The sequence below is a fragment of the Callospermophilus lateralis genome, chromosome 17 (assembly GCF_048772815.1).
Source record: "Callospermophilus lateralis isolate mCalLat2 chromosome 17, mCalLat2.hap1, whole genome shotgun sequence".
NCBI classification, from domain to species: domain Eukaryota; kingdom Metazoa; phylum Chordata; class Mammalia; order Rodentia; family Sciuridae; genus Callospermophilus; species Callospermophilus lateralis.
The window spans coordinates 48,795,873-48,814,949 of NC_135321.1; the positions used below are offsets into that span (position 1 = coordinate 48,795,873).

The following is a 19,077-nucleotide window of genomic DNA, read 5'->3' on the forward strand; positions in this document are numbered from 1 at the left end:
TGGTCTGCCCCGGATTCAGTGTCAGAGATGAAGAAAAGTGTATGGTGGATGCTGGGAAAATCTTCTCCCACTGAATGGTACCCAAAATTCTACAATTAGGGCTTCATTCCTTTGACTATAACCAGGAGGGCTTCCATCATTGCTGATAAGCAACCATCCCTAAATAACCTATTAAGCTGTATCTGGTATCTATAATTCATTGTGGATGTATTGATCTTTTCCTTTCCATTTATGAGGTGAGAAAAAGGAGAGTATAAAGACATTAATAATATTTCATTAAATAATTTTATGTTTTTATTTTTTTGGTACCAGGGATTATACCCAGGGACATTTAATCACTGAGTGAGCCACATCCCCAGCCCTTTTTATATTTTATTTTGAGACAGGATCTTACTATGTTGCTTAAGGCCTTACTAAATTGCTGAGGCCGGCTTTGAACTCATGGTCCTTCTGCCTCAGCCTCCCAAACCGCTGGGATAACAGGCATGTGCCACTGTGCCCAGCTCACTAAAGAATTTAAAAAAAAAAAAAAAAAAAGAATGAAGACAGGTGAAGGACAAGAGCCTTCTTCACCGTTTTCTGACAATTTTGATGGTGCCCTTGAGGCAACAGCAAACCAACTACTGCCAGTGCCTCAAGTTACAACTGCTCTACTGTATTGTGAACTTGACCTTTCTAGACCATCAGTGGGCAAACCTACATCAGACGGAATTTCAGGTCCTATTCTATAGCCAAAGTCAAAGCCAAGGGATAAGAGTGTTGTTAATACATTATTTTAAAGTTGATCGCCTTTTCCTACCTTGCCCAGAATGGTTCTTGATTGGGAATGACTAATTACTATAAACTGACATTCACTTTTGCAATAAGAAACAGTCCAGAAAGAAAATCCATTTTTATGGCCTGTCTGTTCCCCACCCCACCCCACAGGTTGAGCAGTTTTTCAGGAAGATCTATCAGTTTCTGTTCCCTCTCCACGTCGAGGAGCACAGCCACCTCCCCAGCAGTGAACAGCTCACTCAGGAAGACGCCCAAGTGACCCAGATGGAGAAGGCGTTCTTCCAGTTGACTGCGACTGCGGAATCCCTCTTTAACAGGAGTCTTTACGTCTTCAAACAGATGCAGCAAGAGTTTGACCAGGCTTTCCAATCCGATTTCATGTCAGAAACCAACTTAATGGAACCTCACCTTTTTCCAGCTTTATCCAAAGAGCCAACACAAAAAGCAGATCTTGAGCAAAGCTGGGATATTCCCAACTTCTTCCAGCTGTTTTGTAATTTCAGCCGCTCTATTTATGAAAGTCTCCGTGAAACAATTACCCATACTCTGCTGGCAATAGAAGATTCGCCAAAACATGTCGAAGGCAAGTATTAAACCATCACTTTTACTTAGATGTCTATGCTGCAGGCAAATTTTGTTTAGCTTAGAAAATGGTAGACAGTTTTGAGTCACTCTTTAGCATTTCTTAAACTGACAATCTGTAGATAACCAAAGTTTTAGAGCCTCTTAAAAGGAATTTTCAAGTCAAACACTATCTTTCTCCCATCATTATTGAGAACTCTAGTGCTATTTTTCCGTCTTTAGAGCAAATTTTCAAAGCTAAAAGAAGAAAATGCTATTAGGGTGAGAACTTGAAAAACACAGATCCCTCTTTTCTTTGTTTGTTGTTTTCTTGGTACTGGGGATTGAACCCAGGGTGCTCTACCACTGAGCTACATCCTCAGCCTTTTTTATTTTTTTATTTTGAAAAAGTCTTGCTAAGTTGCCCAGGCTGTCCTTGAACTTGCAATCCTCCTGCCTCAGCTTCCCCAGTCGCTGGGGTTATAGATGTGTGCCACTGAGCCTGTCTCCTTCCTTTTTAAACTCTCACTTAAATAGAGACTCATCTCTATTCTATTTGAACATCGTGGATTTTCTTTAAAGTTCCTTTAGGATCTTCACCTCCCATTTTGTAAAGAAGCCTAGTCTCACATGTAACCGGGTCAAATTTAGTGTTTTGTCTTTCCTGAGTCACTACTATAATTCCCGAGATCATAAAATACTTGCCCCAAACTGGAGAAGATGCTCATAGGCAAATCCCAAAATACAGAAATAGAAATTAGATACGAATTGCCTTCTGCGAATACTAACCATGCCCCCATAATATTCCATGTTGGGAAAAAAAATGCTGCTTTATGTTTCAAGGCAGGGGATATCTCCTCCAAGCTTCTATAGAGTAACTTAGACACAGCATTTCAGAAATGAGCATTGCTGTGTGGGCAATCTCCATTTCTCTGGACTTATTTCTTTGAAACCACAGACCTCTCGACTCTGAAATGAAAAATAAAATGGGCTCCTTCTGGCTGACTATTTTTTCATTTGTATCAGTAGTAGCTGGCATCATGTGGATCAGATTCTCAAAGTTGCTATGCATAACATAACAGGCTTCAATAGAGGAGGGGTTTACCCCACACATTTCAGAAACTCAAGCCAGGAAACAAATCATTCAGATTCCATTGTTCCATGAGCAGAAAACAGCTATCATCACTAGAATTGTTGTGGTCTATTTCAGGGTCTGGTGGAGTTTTCTCCTAAGTCAAATGTTTTGTCTGGTGTCCCATTCTGAGTTTCCAAATTCATCCAATATTTAGGAGAAGCATCTGGGCAGTAGATTAAATCTTTCAATGCTGGGGTGCTATCACATATATTTGTCTGATCTTTTAAATAGACATCAATTATCCTGGAATAACCTTCAGAATGTGTTTATTGGAACAAAATGGCAATCCTCCCTTCATATGTGGTATAGCGACCTTACATATGTGCCAGGATTAGGACTGATTCAGACATATCCAGATCTAAGTAATCTCCCCACTACTGCAGCTCCCTCTGACCCCATTGACTTAATAAATGTGGGTCGCCACTATTTGCCTGAGGTTCCTTCTCCTTCACACATCTGGGGACCAGTCCCCACTCTCAGCAACGCCCTCTATGCTGGGCCCTCGGTACCACCTTCACCTCTATGATATACTGGATATCCAGGATCCTCTGTAAATGCAAATGTTAAAAATAAAGTGGCAAACAAAAAAAGCCCATGTTTCACTAGTATACTCTTCTTTCTCCAGTATCCTTTCCCTTGCCAGACAGTATACAGAAAGCTCAGCAGAGGAAGTGTTTTGGTCTCAGATGAGCAAATGTGGATTATCTGTCAAGAAGAGCCAGGCTGTAAGGCATTTGTATGTAGTTTCCATCACTCTATTATACAGGTGGTTGAGAAGGAATAAGTCTGTTGTCTCTAGAAAATCTACCTAATGAGAAGACATTTTGAGCTTTGCTCCTTGGTGATGAGCTAAAAGATGGCTGCCTAAAGAGATCTACTCCTTCATCCCCAGAACCTGTGACTCTGTTGTGTTATAAGGCAAGGTTACAGATGAGGTTAAAATATATACATATATTGCTAATCTGGTTGGGTGCAGTGGCACACAACTGTAATCCCAGTGGCTCTGGAGGATCTCAACATCAAAGCCAGCCTTAGCAAAAGCAAAGTGCTAAGCAACTCAGTGAGACCCTGACTCTAAATGAGATAAAATACAAAATAGGACTAGGGATGTGGCTCAGTGGTTGAGGGCCCTGAGTTCAATACCCAGCACTGCCTGACCACCCCCACCCCCCAAAAAAAGATTGCTAATCTGTTGACTTTTAAATTTTAAATTTGGAGATTATTTTTAATTATGGGTGGATTCAATGTAATCACAAAGCTCCTTAAATGTTGAAGGGGGAGTCAGAAAAGACTTGTAGAGAAAGCAACAGGGGAAATACTTTGTCCTTCTTTGTTGGCTTTGAAAATGGAAGAAGGGGGCCTCAGCAAGGGAATGTAGGTGTCTCTAGAACTGAACATGGTATAAAAATAGATTCTTGCCTAGCGTGGCCACAACAAACTAGCCTTGCTGACACCTTGATGTTAGCCCAGTGAGACCCAGTTCAGCCTTCTGACATAGAGAACTTAAGATAATAAATTTGTGGTAATCTGTTATAGCAGCAAGGAGAAATGAATACATACCTCTTGTCAATTACAATAGTCAAGTCTGACTACTGTGTGTCTGTCAACCATCATGGATGGGCCTTATTGGTCATAATCATCCTAAGAGCCAAAATTAGAAAAATAGCTAAAATTAATTAATAAACAATCATTAAAAGGAGAGAGGAAATAATGTTTAAAACCTGAAATATTTTGATATTTCATGTTATTTTTTAATTGTATTGACTTTATATACATGGTTAATTCTCCTAGGGAAAAAAAACCTTGTTTCTTAAAATTTTAATTATCTGCTTTAGGTATTTTCCTAAATCATAAGCCCACTACTTATAACTATATATTGCAAAAAAAAAAAAAAAAAAGAATAGTAGTAGAATAAAAAACAATGCATACCATCCAGTTTAAGACATTGCCAATATCTTTTGGAATTCCCGTGTACTTCTCAATTATAGCTTCAAATTCTTAAAATAATTATTAAAGGTTTTGTTTGGGTTTGATTTTGATGGTGCTGGAGCTGGAATCCAGGGCTTCAAATATATTAGGCAAGCACTTTACCACTGAATTACATTTCCAGCCTTACAGGATTTTCTTTCTTCCTTTCTTTCTTTTTAACAGAAGTCTAAAGAGACAAGTGGTTTACAAGCACCTAGTTATTTAACCGTATTGATATTAGAAATAAAAATGATAAAAATAAGACACACTGGGGCTGGGGTTGTGGCTCAGTGGTAGAGCGCTCGCATACTAGGCGCTGGGTTCGATCCTTAGCACCACATAAAAATAAATAAATTAAAAAAAAAAAATATATATATATATATAGAGAGAGAGAGAGAGAGAGATAATAATTTTAAATTAATTCAAATGTACAAAGGAGTGAAAATAAAGGCAAGCCACGGTATCCAATCCCATCAAGTCCTTCTTCTAAGAGATATTTATTAACAATCCCTCATGCTGCTTTCTAGAAAATGAAATCACATGCATTCATATGTGTGTGGGTGGGTGTGTGCATGTGCTAATAATAAATTCCTAGTAATCATATTCCTGGATTTGAGGGTGTGTGCAATCTTTAATAGATGTCAAATGGTCCTAGCACATGATTGCAACAATATGTGCCCTTATGTTTGAATATAGAAAAAAGATTTTGAAGCACTGGTAAGAAAAAGCAAGGATATCATCTCCTGTTGTTTAAAGTGCAAACTCTAATGACACCAATGTGTAAATGTTGTGTTCTCTGCAGACTCTGACCAGGGAGGACTGATTTCAAAGATGTTACCTGAGCAGGACAAAGGACCATGTGGAGAACTTGGACAAAATTTTTCTGGATGTTTCAGATTACAAGAAAGATGCCAAAAATGTCAGGATTACTTATCAGAAGGTAAATAATTATTTTTTCCAGAGTTTCAACAGTATTTGGTTAAAATCTCCGTTTCACAAGTTTTCTGGATTGATTTGCTTTCTTTCAGGTTCTTTTCTGCACTCTCATTTCCACCTGGCAGCATTCATTATATGTAGATTTATAAATTGTTATTATTCAAAGTATGTTGATTCACATTTTTACTTTCTTTAATTCTTAACTGTTCCTGTGAGATGATGATGATGATGATGATGATGATGATGATGATTTAGTTGTAGATGGACACAGTAACTTTACTTAGTTTTTTTTTTTTTTTTTTTAATGTGGTGCTTGGGATCAAACTCAGTGCCTCAAATGTGCCAGGCAAGCGCTCTACCGCTGAGCCACAACCCCAGCCCTCCTATGAGACTTTTTATGATTGAAGACCAAGCAAACACTAATATAAGCAAAAGAGAAAAACAATGAGCAAATTAGGTCAACTCTTACCACAAAGAAAAAGAAAATCCACCAATGAAGGAAAACTTCCCATTAAATAAATCAATTTTTAGCCAAGTGAGTTATTATTTATTATTATTTTTTTGAAAGTAGCATTAGCTCTTTCCATTTGGTGGGTTAATTGACCAATTAGTGTTTGTTTATGAATTTTCAGTACTGTTTTACTATTGAACTATATCCTCAGTCTTTCTTTTTTTTCTTTTTGTTTTTTGAGACCACATCTCACTAAGTTGCTAGAACTTGTGATCCTCCCACCTCAGTCTCCCAGGTAGCCAGGATTACTGTGTGCCAGGACTTCTGCCTTTCCTGATGGCCTGACTAATTAGTATTTAAATTGGAAAAGTGGCTCTTTTTTTTTACAGCTCCCAGTAAGCCTTTCCCTCCCAGATTTGGTCAAGAGTGACCTTCCCCAGGCAGGAGATCCTTCCTCCTCCCTTCCTCCCTTCCTCCCTTCCTCCCTCTGTCCTCCTCCTAATGAAGTTACTCCTCTCATCCCAACAGAGCCAGGTCAAAATGTTTCTTACTGAAAAACAAGAAAAGCTTTTGGTTCCTATGCTTTTGCATTTTATCTTGCTAAAGGCCTAAGGAAAAACATTTTAAAAGTGTGGATAATGACTTGTAGAAGGAGGTTGGAAAATATAGTAAGAGCAACACAAATCAGTATCTTCATAAATTATCCTACCCGACTAGCTGGCGACTTTGGATGAGTCAGTTTTGCTATCTAGGACTCAACTGAGTTGTCTTTAAAGAAAAATTACTCTCCAAAGCAATTTCAGAGAAGACGGAATCATAAGTTGCTAAGTGCAAAATAATAGCTCTTGCACCCATCATTTCCACCCAGTCCAGGAGTAATATTTACACCTGTAACAAGAGCAGCTCCTTCCAACCAGCAAAAATTCCTTTATCTCCCATTTGCTTTCTCTCCACAGCCCTCTAACAGTAGTAATGCACCTAATTTAACTGTTTAGAAAAAAGGGAGAATACAATTGTTCTGATCTTGAAAAAGCTAACATAAACTGGGTATGGCAGTGTGTACCTGTAATCCCAGCAGTTCAGGAGGCTGAGGCAGGAGAACTATAAATTCAAAGCCAGCCTAGGCAATTAGCAAGGCCCTAAGCAACTTAGCAAGACCCTGTCTCTAAATAAAATATAAAAAGGGCTGGAGATGTGGCTCAATAGTTAAGCACCCTTGGCTTCAATGCCTGGTACCAAACACAAACACACACACACACACACACACACACACACACACACAACACATAAACCATATTTTGTCAGATACACCATAAGACTATTTTTAGGTTTTAAGATTAAGGATGAGGGCTTTGGTTGTGGCTCAGTGTTAGAATGCTTGCTAGCATGTTTGAGGCACTGAGTTCAATCCTCAGCACCACATAAAAATAAATAAATAAAATAAAGGGACTGTGTCCATCTATAACTAAAAAAAATTTTTTTAAAGATTAAGAATGATTTTTATACTCCTGTCTATATTTTCCAAACTTTATGATAAACATACATGTGTTTTATATTCTATAATATTAAAAATCATTAGACATATCTAAATTTTGTTTGATTTTTTTAACATACTACTACTTTATTTTATTTTTGTGGCACTGGGGATTGAGATCAAGGTCTCACACGTGCTAGGCAAGTGCTCTTACCACTGAGCTACATCCCCAGCCCATTGGTGCTTCTTTTACTTAAACACCCTGCTTTGGCTGGGGGTGTAACTCAGTGGTAGAGCATATGCCTAGCGTGTGAGATGTTTCAATGCCTGGTACCAAACACACACACACACACACACACACACACACACACACACACAAATTCTTATCACCACAAACAAAACAAACCCCACAAAACCAAAATCCAACCCAACTCTCTCAATCACGCTGTCCAAGGTATCTTGTGCTTTATCGATTAATATTCTTTACTAAAGAAACCCGTCTTCAATCTCATCGTGCAAGTTAATTCACTGCGGAACTTCTATACATTTTCATACTGTGCAACTCAAAAGGAGGGAGGTTCCCATTCTAATTTTTGTGTTCAACTAAATAACTAAAAGATGAAAGTAATAGTCTATCAAATATTTGGGTGATTATAATACCCAAATATAGTCAACAACATTCCCTTTCACCCTCTATTTGACTATCACCAGCCTGGATTCTTGTTTCTGAATTCTCTGGTTGGATGGGCTTATGGGAGTTGGAGGGTTGGTTCCCTGGGCTATAGGACGGAGCCAGGATTGTTTTCTCTTCTTCCACTTTGCTCCCTCTCCTCTCCTTCCCACCTCTGCCCTTCTTTTGAAAGCAGCATCCATCTCATCAAGGTATTTGTCTGTTTTTCTATATCCCTCTCAGGCCAAATGTTCTTTCCATGAACACATCTATCCCATCTTAGAATGTATATCAGAAAAATTAACATCTAAAAATCTTTCTTGGTAGAAAAAGTTTGGAAAGCACTGCTTTTCGATGGTTTGACTATCAACTGGATCTTATTCCTCCTAAATTATAGACTGGATGACTCTTTGGGCTGCTGTTTTGTCATTTGGAAAAGGAGAGTAAAACATGTACTTCATTCAGATCTTTTGAGAATTAAATGAGATTTCTGAAGTATCAATAGTTTTTATTATTTAAGTATTTGGGTTTTTCAGTTGCAGGGTTGCATATAAGATGTATACAGAAGAAACAGAAAATGTTATATGTTTTTATAACAGAAAAATATATGTGAATAAATGGATCACTGACAAAAATCATCCCACTCAGGCAGCCCATCTATGTATCATTAACATCTATTTATTTCCTTCTATTCAGCTAAAGGATTTGAGGAATAATCTCTCCCTGCTTGTCACAAGATAATAATAGGAAAAAAATCAGATAATATAAATGTATCTGAGAATCAAAACATACCAATGTTATCCATCTTCCCATTACTATAAAAATGCCTGAGATAAATCTTATAAGGAAAAACAATGTTCATTTTGGCTAGTAGTCCATAATTGATTAGCCCCATTGCTTTGGACCTGTGACAAGATTCCACATCATGATGAAAGTGTATAGAGTGAAATCTATATGTGGCAGGAAGAAGCAAAAGAGAAGAGACCAGGCAGACTCCCAATGATCTAAAGCTCTCTCACAAGACCCCGCCTCTTAAAGTGTCCACCGCCTCTGGGCTGGGAACCAAGCCTTTAACACAAGGGCTTTGTTAATTAGCAATTAGCTAATGGATACTGTATACATCCGGTACTATAGCATAAATGCAATGTAAGTTGATTGTTACAAAGGTAAAATATAAAGAAAGGATAAACTAACATGCTCCCATAGTGTTGAAAACTTATAAAATGCAATGTTATATAAAGAACAATTAAACAAAAACTCACGTGCCTACCACCTAGATTAAAAAATACTTCACTAAAACAGATGAAACCCCACGGTGTCTTCCTCCATATCACATTCTCTTTGAGTATCCTCTCAAAAGAAAGTAGCTATTTTAAATTTGGTATTTATTATTTCTTTGTATGTATGCTCTTATCATGTATTTATTTATATAATTCACATATATGTGTATGCATACACCATACTTAGCCATATTTTTTTTAATTTTTATATTGTCAGCCGGGAGTGGTGGTGCATGCCTGTAATCCCAACAGCTCCAGAGGCTAAGGCAGGAGGATCACAAATTCAAAGCCAGACCCAGCAACTTAGCAAAGTCCTAAGCAACTCAGCAAGACCCTGTCTCTAAATAACACACAAAAAGGGCTGGGGGTGTGGCTCAGTGGTTAAGTGCCCCTGGGTTCAATTCCTGGTATAATATATATATATTATGTTGTCAATATATATATTATGTTGTCAAAGTGTGTGTGTGTGTGTGTGTATTGTGTGTGTGTGTATCTATCTCTCTCTCTCTCTCTCTCTCTCTCTCTCTCTCTATATATATATATATATATATATATATATATATATATACCAGGAATTGAATCCAGTGTTGCTTAACCACTGAGCCACATCTCCAACCCATTTGTTGTGATTTTATTTTGAGATAGAGTCTCACTAAGTCCTTAGGGTTTCACTAAGTTGCTGAGGTTGATCTTGAACTTGCAATCCTCCTGCCTCAGCTCCTTAGCCTCTGGGATTGCAGGCATGTATCACCATGCCCAACTTCAAAACATAATTTTTAAACTTAAAAATATGATTCATATATATATATATATATATATATATATATATATATATATATATATATATATATATATAAAATCTCCCATGTCAAAATTAATGTAATTTCTTATTGAGGGGAACTGCAGAGTGTTAAAGCTAGTTCAAATGAGTATAAGACACTGAAGTATTATAGTCAAGAATAGACAGAATGCTGAAATAAGAATACAAAGTTAGATATAAAACTAGCTAGTACACTAGAGAGCAACCATAGCAATAACTTTTGTAGTTATCTTTTCTATCAGACTGGACATATGTGCTATACAAAAATCATTTGCAACTTTTCAATCCATAATTTACATCTAACTTCATAGAGTCTGGCTCTAATCAACAGTGTATAATAAATCCAATGAAGGATCATTTCCCTTGAGAAATGAGGGATCTGCCGGTGGGCCTCTGAGATAATGCCTCAGTATGACCCTAGAGGGACATGCAGCTGTTCTTGAGCCTTATTCCCAAGTTCTGAATAACTTTCCTTAACAATATAAATGTTATTCTTACTTATTCTCTTACAACTTTTTCACTTGATGTAGTTTGTGAATTTAGCCATGTGAATACACATGGCTCTAGTTCATTAATTCACTGTTATATGTTGGTCTATGTAGTAACATCACAATTTATTTATTCATTCACTAGTTGAAGTACCTTTAAGTTGTTTCAAAGTTTTGTTATTACAAACAACTCTCCTGGGCTAGGGATGTGGCTCAAGCGGTAGCGCGCTCGCCTGGCATGCGAGCGGCCCGGGTTCGATCCTCAGCACCACATACAGACAAAGATGTTGTGTCCGCCAAATACTTTAAAAAAATAAATAAATATTTTAAAAAATTCTAAAAAAAAAACCAAACGACTCTCCTATATTTGATCAAACAGTAATTTTGCCTCTTTAATTGATACTTGATACTTTCTTCTAAGACTAAGTACATAGCTCTAGTTATAATCTCATGTCTGATAAATACAAGATAAGTAAAATATTTTTCCAAACATCACTAGTCATGTTTTCATCATTTACTATACATTTTTGGCCCTAATTTTAAGTGTTTACCATTAGGGGTTCCTTTTTCCTATGCCAATTACTGGTACTGGACTTTCACATCTAAATTTAATACAGTAGTTTCCTTTTAAGGAGATTAAGAGGATGTGCTATGAAGGAGCACAGCAGGATCTTCTTCTGCTTTAATAATATTTCTTTTTCCTTAACATGGGTAGTTAGGAATGTTATATTTACAATATGAAGTTCTGTTTCCAGCCCTGTTTCTATTACATAAAACCATATCATTAACTGGATCCCCTTGGAAACCAACACGGACAATATGAATGGCCACTCATCAGAACTGCAGGCACAAACTAGGAACTCTCTGAGATTTAAGCCCATGTCACTCACCGCCAGGCTCCAGGGACTTTCTCTTTGACCATGTGTCTTCTTTGCTAGACTGTCCCGATGTGGCTGACCTACACATAGAATTGGATAAGGCCCTTAGACTGGTCAATGTGTCCAGTGAGCAATACGACCAGGTTGTCCAGATGATCCAGCATCACTTGGAGGACACCATGTATCTGGTTGAGAAGATGAGCGAGCAGTTTGGTTGGGTGTCTGAACTGGCAAACCAGAGCCTAGGAGCTGAGAACATCTTTAATTCAATAAAGGTAATGGCGAGATCCAGAGCAGGAGAGCAGGTATGGAGATTATGTGTGTGTACTTTGATTCTTCTGTTAGTTTATTTAATAATTATATCTGAATATGAAAACAAGTGGGGGAGAATATTCCTATTTCCATTGTGATTATATTCAGGCTGACTTGATTTAATGAGCTACATTAGAGAACAAGAAATCCTGTACAGAAAATCAATTTAAAACACAAAATACTTTAAATCAATTTAAAATGAAAAATGCTTTCGAATCCAGTGATGGCTAATTCTGCTCATGGTTTTAGGACTAGAACTGATGGAGGTAAACTTGAAGGAAAACTAGACAATGTCATTTTTTTGGAATTTTTTGGCTTTTTTTTTTTTTTTTGACAATGTCATTTTTTAAGGGAGAAGACTTACAGGTAAAGCAATTGAAGTTCAAAATTTGACTTTGAAACAGCATAGGAAAGCATGGGAAAGTTCCTTAACTTTTCTGGCCTCAGTTTTCCCCTTGAAAAATATAAATAATAACAGCCACCTTAAAATGTTTGTCTGAAAATCTAGTAGCACAGTTTCCTTATGCAAATTAAGAATTCTGTAAATTATAGTTCTTATTTGTGTGTGTGTGTGTGTGTGTGTGTGTGTGTGTGTATTTTGGTACAAAGGATTGAATCCAGGAGTATATTACCACTGAATTACATCCCCAGCCCTTTTTATTTTTATTTTTAATTTTGAGACAAGGTCTCACTAAGTTGCTAAGGACCTCGATACATTGCTGAGGCTGACCTGAAACTTTCATCCTTCTACCTCAGCCTCTTGAGTCGCCAGACTTTCAGACATTCACCACCACACCCAGCTAGCCTTATTAGTTTTTGACATAATAATAAACTGCTGAGTTATGAGCTACCTTGAGAATTATGTCTATTTAGTTTAATTTTAGTTTATTTATTGCTGTGCTTGGGAACAGACCTAAGGCCTCTCATATGCCAGACAAGCCCTCTATCACAGAGCAAAACCCCCTGGCCGATAATGACACACACTTTATAAATTTATTTTCACATAGGAAGATACTGTCATCTTAAGTTGCAGCTATACTGACTCCCACATTCAATCAGGAACTCTTTTGTTGCATAAAACAGTGACCTACTTTCTTTCCTCAGACAGGTACCCCCACAACCACACGTTACACGTTAATTACATAAATGCACCATGGTGATTCCTGATGAGGTTTGTATTCAGGGGTTCCTAAAAACACCTGAACAATCAAAGATGCAATATTCTGAGCAGCATGTGATGTTGGCACCCTATCCAGATCCCTGGGCATCTTTTTTACCAGTTTCCACTCTGCTGACTACTTCTCCAAGGGATTTCTTCCCTCTGGGCTACTGAGCTCCATCCATCTCTGCAGGATGGAGTCGGGGGCTAGAGGTCACCTGAAGCCATTTCCTTGCTTAGCTGCCCTCTCTTTTAGTTTGCTCTTCCTCACCCCCTTAACAGTGGTTCCTGAGAGCGTCCCTTTCAATCACTCATGTTAAGATCTCCAGCTCTGCTTCTTGGGAATTTGACCTGCTGCTCTGTCATCCAGCTCTATTTCAACCCACAAAGTTTGGCCCATGCACAGCTTGAAAAATAAGCAAAACAAGCACATTTTTTAAAAATAAATAAATAAATACCCCAAAATATAGGACAGAAAAGAGTAGCATGCAGTGCATTGAATAAGTCATATGCATGTCATAGAACTTTCATTTCCAACGTGTGTGTGAGTGTGCAGATATATGAATATTTACACACAAATGTAGACAGGTGTGTTTTGAGTCATAATGTCAAATGCATTTGTTATTGCAGACCATAGCCAAAGGGTGCTGAAAGCCACTGTTCCTGTTGTTACTGATTCAAATTCTGTGACGCTATTAGGTCACACTCTAGGAGGGCAAAAGAATTCAGTGTGTTTAATTATCCTCACACATATGGACTTTTGGGTCAATGAGAAAAAGCTTGTCATAAAGGATGAAATTTTAAGAAAATCTTTATCAGTGCTTTCAACCTTTAGAAAGCTACAGTTGATGTGTAATTTTTTTCCAGGCATTATTTTCCTTTCTGTACTTTAATTTGCTCCCATTCTAGGGTCTCTTAGTAACAATAGCAGATTTATCTGAAGTTCTTTAGATTGATAACAAAAGTACCTATGTATAAAAACCTCCATATAAAATAAAATTATGGTTTTCAATATATATATCTTTATGATAACCATCACCACTAAAGAGCATTGACTATGTTTGGGGCAATGTTCTAACAATTTTTCCTATATAGTCTGACCATTTTATTCCCCTCAGTGATCATATAAGGTAGTGTCTTAGTACTTTTTTTGTTGCTGTTACAGAATACAGAAACTGGGGTACAGTATGTGCTTAACATGCATGAAGCCCTCAGTTCAATAATTCCCAGCACCATGGGGGACCCAAGCATGAGTGATTTATAAAAATAAAGAGGTTTATTTAGCTCAGTGTTCTGGAGACTGGAAAGTTCAAGATCATGGTGTGAGTCTGCTTAGCTTCTAGCGAGGGCCATGTGCTCCTCCACATGGGAAGGGGACAGGGAAGCAGGTGTGCATGTAAGGAGAGCACATGGATGAGAGACGCCAAGAGGAAGTATGAGGGAGGGGTGCCAGGCTTGCTTTATAACTTCTGCTCTGGTGGTAATCGATCCAGTCCCTCTGGAAATAACTTACTTCCATATGACCTAATCACTTCCACCACTTCTCAATAAAGCTCTGCTGGGAACCAAATTTTAACATCAGTTTGGGTGGGGACAAGCCACATGAAAACCATAGCAGGTAAGTAGTATTATATTCCCAGTGTTTCAGATGAGGCACAAGAGACGAGAAGCAACTGGTACAAGGGTAGCTAGTAAGTGGAAGAACTGGAATGCAAACTCAAGCAGGTCTATCTGGACCCAGTTCTTATTTAATCATGTAAGGGAAAGTGCAAACCCATAAAATAGCAAGCATTGAAGTGAAAAACATTCGGGCCCTGGTTGTAGATACAGGTGTATTTACTTTAAGGTTATTTATTAAACTAGACATAAAGGCTTTATACAGTTTTATGAATATTATATTCACTAAAAAAGAAGGGGAAAATCTTATGCAAGCCATTTCTTTATAAACTTAAAAACTTATAGTCACTGACTTCAACCTAGCCTCAATTTTTTTTTTGCTTTAATTCTTCTGATAAAGAGTATTTATTGAAAAACATTTTCAAAATAGTTCTCTTCAGATGACAACAAGTTGCATGTCAGTTCAGTGCCATGTAAATGATTAAAATTGAAGCATACACACTTAAGAATTCAATAAGAGTAACTGATGGGCATTTCACACATACATCCATAAATTGTGAATTTCCTAGGAAAACTCAGAGCAATACTTTGTACTTCACATTAATACCAGTGGCACAAACAAAAGTCATTAAACATTTTATCTGCTCACTTCAGTTTTCTGGTTCCTATTGTGGTTAAGTCATGCCATGTGGTAAGGCGGGACCGATGAAATATGAGTAAAAACGATAAGGATTATTTCTAGGATACAACAGTGAGAAGCTATGTATATTCTTCCTCTGCTGAGAAAAAAAAGACAGGTGTTCAGGTGCCTTAGCCATGAGATGATGTGCTTCTATCATCCAGGTGTCTATATTGTGTAGTGCCCTTATAAGGGACATGTAACAAGAACAAGAGATAAATTTTTGTTGTATGAAGTCACTAGAATGTTGGGGCTAATTTGTTCCCTCAGCACAACTTAGCCTATCTTGACCAATGTATTAATTTTACTGTACAATCCTTCTTCTAGGTAGTTCCAAGAGCTCATGAAGGAAATTCTTCCAAACAAGATGACCCAGTGGTAGAATCAAGCATTCTGCCTTCCCCTAAGTCTGCATTGGGGATTCCTCTTGAAGAAAGTGCTGAGAGTTCCAACTTCATTGACTACGTAGTATCGAAAGTTCTTCAGCATTTTAAGGAACATTTTCAAACTTGGTAAGCAGAGTGCCTGATTAAGAATGCTTTGACAGGAATAGATGATTCATAAAAGGAAAAAATAAAACTAGTTTTAAAAATCTCTGGGAAATATGTTCAACTTCACAATAATCAAAGACATGAAAACAAACATCATTTTCTGTCTATCAAATGTGCAAATTTTAAAAAGTCCCATGAAATCTAGATACCAGTGAGATAAATTGGAAATTCTCTTATGCTATTGGCAGAAAAATAATCTGAATTTGCCTATTTCATTTCCTTTTTTTTTTTAATTTTTATTTTTCTTCTTTCTATTGTACTAGGGACTAAACCCAGGGCCTTGTACATGGTGGGCATGTACCCTACCTGTCAACTACAATCCCAACCCCCACCCTATTATTAGGGGTGGGGGGCTGGGGAGGTACTGGGGATTGAACCCAGAGGGGCTTTACCACTTTACCACACCCCCAGCCCTTTTTAAAAATTTTTCAGACAGGGTATCACTAAGTTGCTTAGGGCCTGGTTTAGGGCTGGCCTCAAGTTTGTGATCCTTCTGCCTCAGCTTCCCAAGTGGTTGGATTATAGATGTGGACCACCATGCCCAGCTTAGTCCCAGCCCTTTTTATTTTAAGACAGGGGCTCACTAAATTGGCCCAGCCAGCCTTGAACTTGCAGTTCTCCTTCCTCAACCTCCGAGTAGCTGGGATTACAGGTATGTGCCATCATTCCTGGCTGCCAACCAAGATCTTTATAACATCTATTAGATTAAAGCATAGGACTCAGGCGCAGTGGAGGAGAAAATGAGGAATTTGAAAAGATCCTGTCCCAAAGAAGTTCTATCCATCAGAATAGAATACAGACACATATTATCAGTGCCAGGCAGGATTTTGTGAATCCAATGAGCAGGTTCTGGGTGTTCTAGAGAGGGTCATTTGCTTTCTGGTAGGGGAGAAACAACTCAGCTGGATGTATTTCCTTTCTTCCTTTTCTACCCCCTTTCTATCTTATCCTAGCCTTTCTTTCTCTCTTTTACTTTACCCTTTCCTTCCTTCTATACTCCCTTCTCCCTTCCTTAAGAAAAAATAATCAGTTAAAATATATATGTAGGTGAATAATCAAATAATGGAGGTAGCCCCCAAAAATTACCAAGAAAAAAAAAATGGAAAACGTGAGCCAACAGATCAAGAAAAGTGGAGTGTCAAGGGATCAGGGATGTGGAATATCCCTTGAGCTTCCCTCTCCAGGGACCCTCTGACTCTAGGGGACTCTAGAGGTGTCTGGTTTCTTTCTTTAGTTATAGTCAGGACTAACTCAGCAAAAAATGGGAGGATACTGTCTGACTCACAAAATCAAAGGAGAACTGGAGGACCATGCCTGGGCCAGGGCTGGAATCAGGTAGCTCAGAAACCTGGAAGGTGGGCCCAGTGGTCAGGGTGAAGCAGCTGCAGTGGTTTTATGTGCTCAGGTGACTCTGTTCAGGATTTGACTTGCAGGGGGGAGTCAGACCCAGTTGGGTTGTGTGTCTACTTCTAGACCAGGGACAGAAGGGCCTCCCAACAGTCGCAACACCTTTAACCCCTTTGTCTAGGTAACTCTGAGGCATCAACAGATCTCAGTTCAAATTGTCACTTCTTCAGGGACAATACACCTGACCTCTAGACTGGATCCCCTTAACACTATGCAGAATTTTACTTTTAGCCATGTGCTTCTTTCCATGAGAGTAGGTACCATTTTAGGGTTTTTGCTTTCCCCCTGATTCCAGGGGCCTAGGATTGTGTCTAGCGTATATCAGACCCATTAATTAACACATGTATCAATGAACAGAACACAACAAGAAGAGCAGGAGGTGAAGGTGGATAAGCAACATTGGGAAGAGGTCAGGAGGATTCTGAACAGCAAGCTATGGAGTGTGAATTATAGATAGCATTCTTTTTTCTTGGAGTGAAAGTTCAGAATAGGTAATAGCATAAATGCTCTTGGGTTTTGGAAAAAAAATATATATATATAGCAAAACTAATGGAAAACCCACATGGATGGATATTCTTATTATTGCTTGAAGAAATCATAGTTCCCCTGGTGTGTTGAACCTGTAGGGATTGGTCCCTGTGATGATAGCTACCAGTGCAGCACTATTAAAGGCACAGCACAAAAAAAGAGATTTATTGGAGAAATCCTGTGTGCACATAGAGTGCTATGTGCACACAGGATTTTCTCAATAAATTTTTTTTTGTGTGTTCCTTTCATAGTGATGATGGTAAGTATCCATCACAGGGACCATCCTACAGGTTCAACACACCAGGGGAACTATGATGTCTTCAAGCAATAATAAGAATATCCATCCATGTGGGTTTTCCATTGTTTTGCTATATATTTCTTCCAAAACCCAACAGCATTTATGCTATTACCTGTTCTGAACTTTCACCCCAAGGAAGGAAAAAAAAATGCTATCTATAAATAAGTAAGCAATATTTTGATCATTGTTACTTTTATTTTTTTTAAGGTAAGAAGATGTAATACAAGAAGAATTACCTCATCAGCTGAGACCTGAAAATCCTGAAATACGATTCAGGGTAGTGCATCAATCATAGTTGCAGGAAAGCAAGTTAATTATTTATTATGAAGTACTATTAATTTGCTTGTCTTGAATGACAATTTAATAGCTAGTTAAACTGAGTTCAAATGAAAATTTCTTAAAAATCAAATGTACTTCTAGGTGCAGTGGTATATTCCTATAATCCCAGAAACTAAGGAGGCTGAGACAGAAGGATCACAAGTTTGAGGCCAGCCTCAGCAACTTAGCAAGGCCCTAAGCAACCTAGTGAGGCCCTGTCTCAAAATAAAAATAAAATAAAAAGGGCTGGGGAACATCCCTGGATTCAATCTCCAGTACCACCAAAAAAAAAAAAAAAAAATCAAACATACATATGCACTGTATTCTATGATAAATTAGTCATTCTTTGAAAATTAAATAAATATTAAATTAAATAAATATTAAAAATAAATAAATATTAAATCATTTGTGTTCTATCATTTCTACAAATGTGCCATTTTCTAGTTAAGAAAGTGTCTTTTCTTTAATTTGGCTTTTAGTAAAGTGTATTATAATTGACTATTTGAAAAAGAAACTAATTTATTCCTTTATTTGGTAAAAGCCACAGCTTCTGCATAATTTTTTTTATTGTGGTGAAATACACATGGCATAAATCCATGATTTAAACCATTTTAAAGCATGCAGTTTCGTGGCATCAGTACAAACATTCCTACTATGTAACCAGCACCGCAATCCATCTCCAAAATTTTTTTCATCTTCCGAGCCTGAAACTCTGCACCCATTAAACACTAAGTCCCCACTCCTCCCATCTGCCAGCCCCACAACCACCA

The 19,077-nt window shown here is 37.8% G+C and overlaps 1 protein-coding gene across 1 annotated transcript in view; it reads left to right on the forward strand.

The window, feature by feature from the left end:
* Clul1 (clusterin like 1) overlaps nucleotides 1-15,721 on the forward strand; it is a 28,365-nt gene extending 12,644 nt beyond the window's left edge. The window contains exons 5-8 of the mRNA XM_076837251.2: nucleotides 928-1,360; nucleotides 5,244-5,381; nucleotides 11,499-11,713; nucleotides 15,533-15,721. Of these exons, the coding sequence (XP_076693366.2) occupies nucleotides 928-1,360; nucleotides 5,244-5,381; nucleotides 11,499-11,713; nucleotides 15,533-15,721 (975 nt within the window). The remainder of the gene's footprint in view (nucleotides 1-927; nucleotides 1,361-5,243; nucleotides 5,382-11,498; nucleotides 11,714-15,532) is intronic.
* Nucleotides 15,722-19,077: the final 3,356 nt, after the last annotated feature.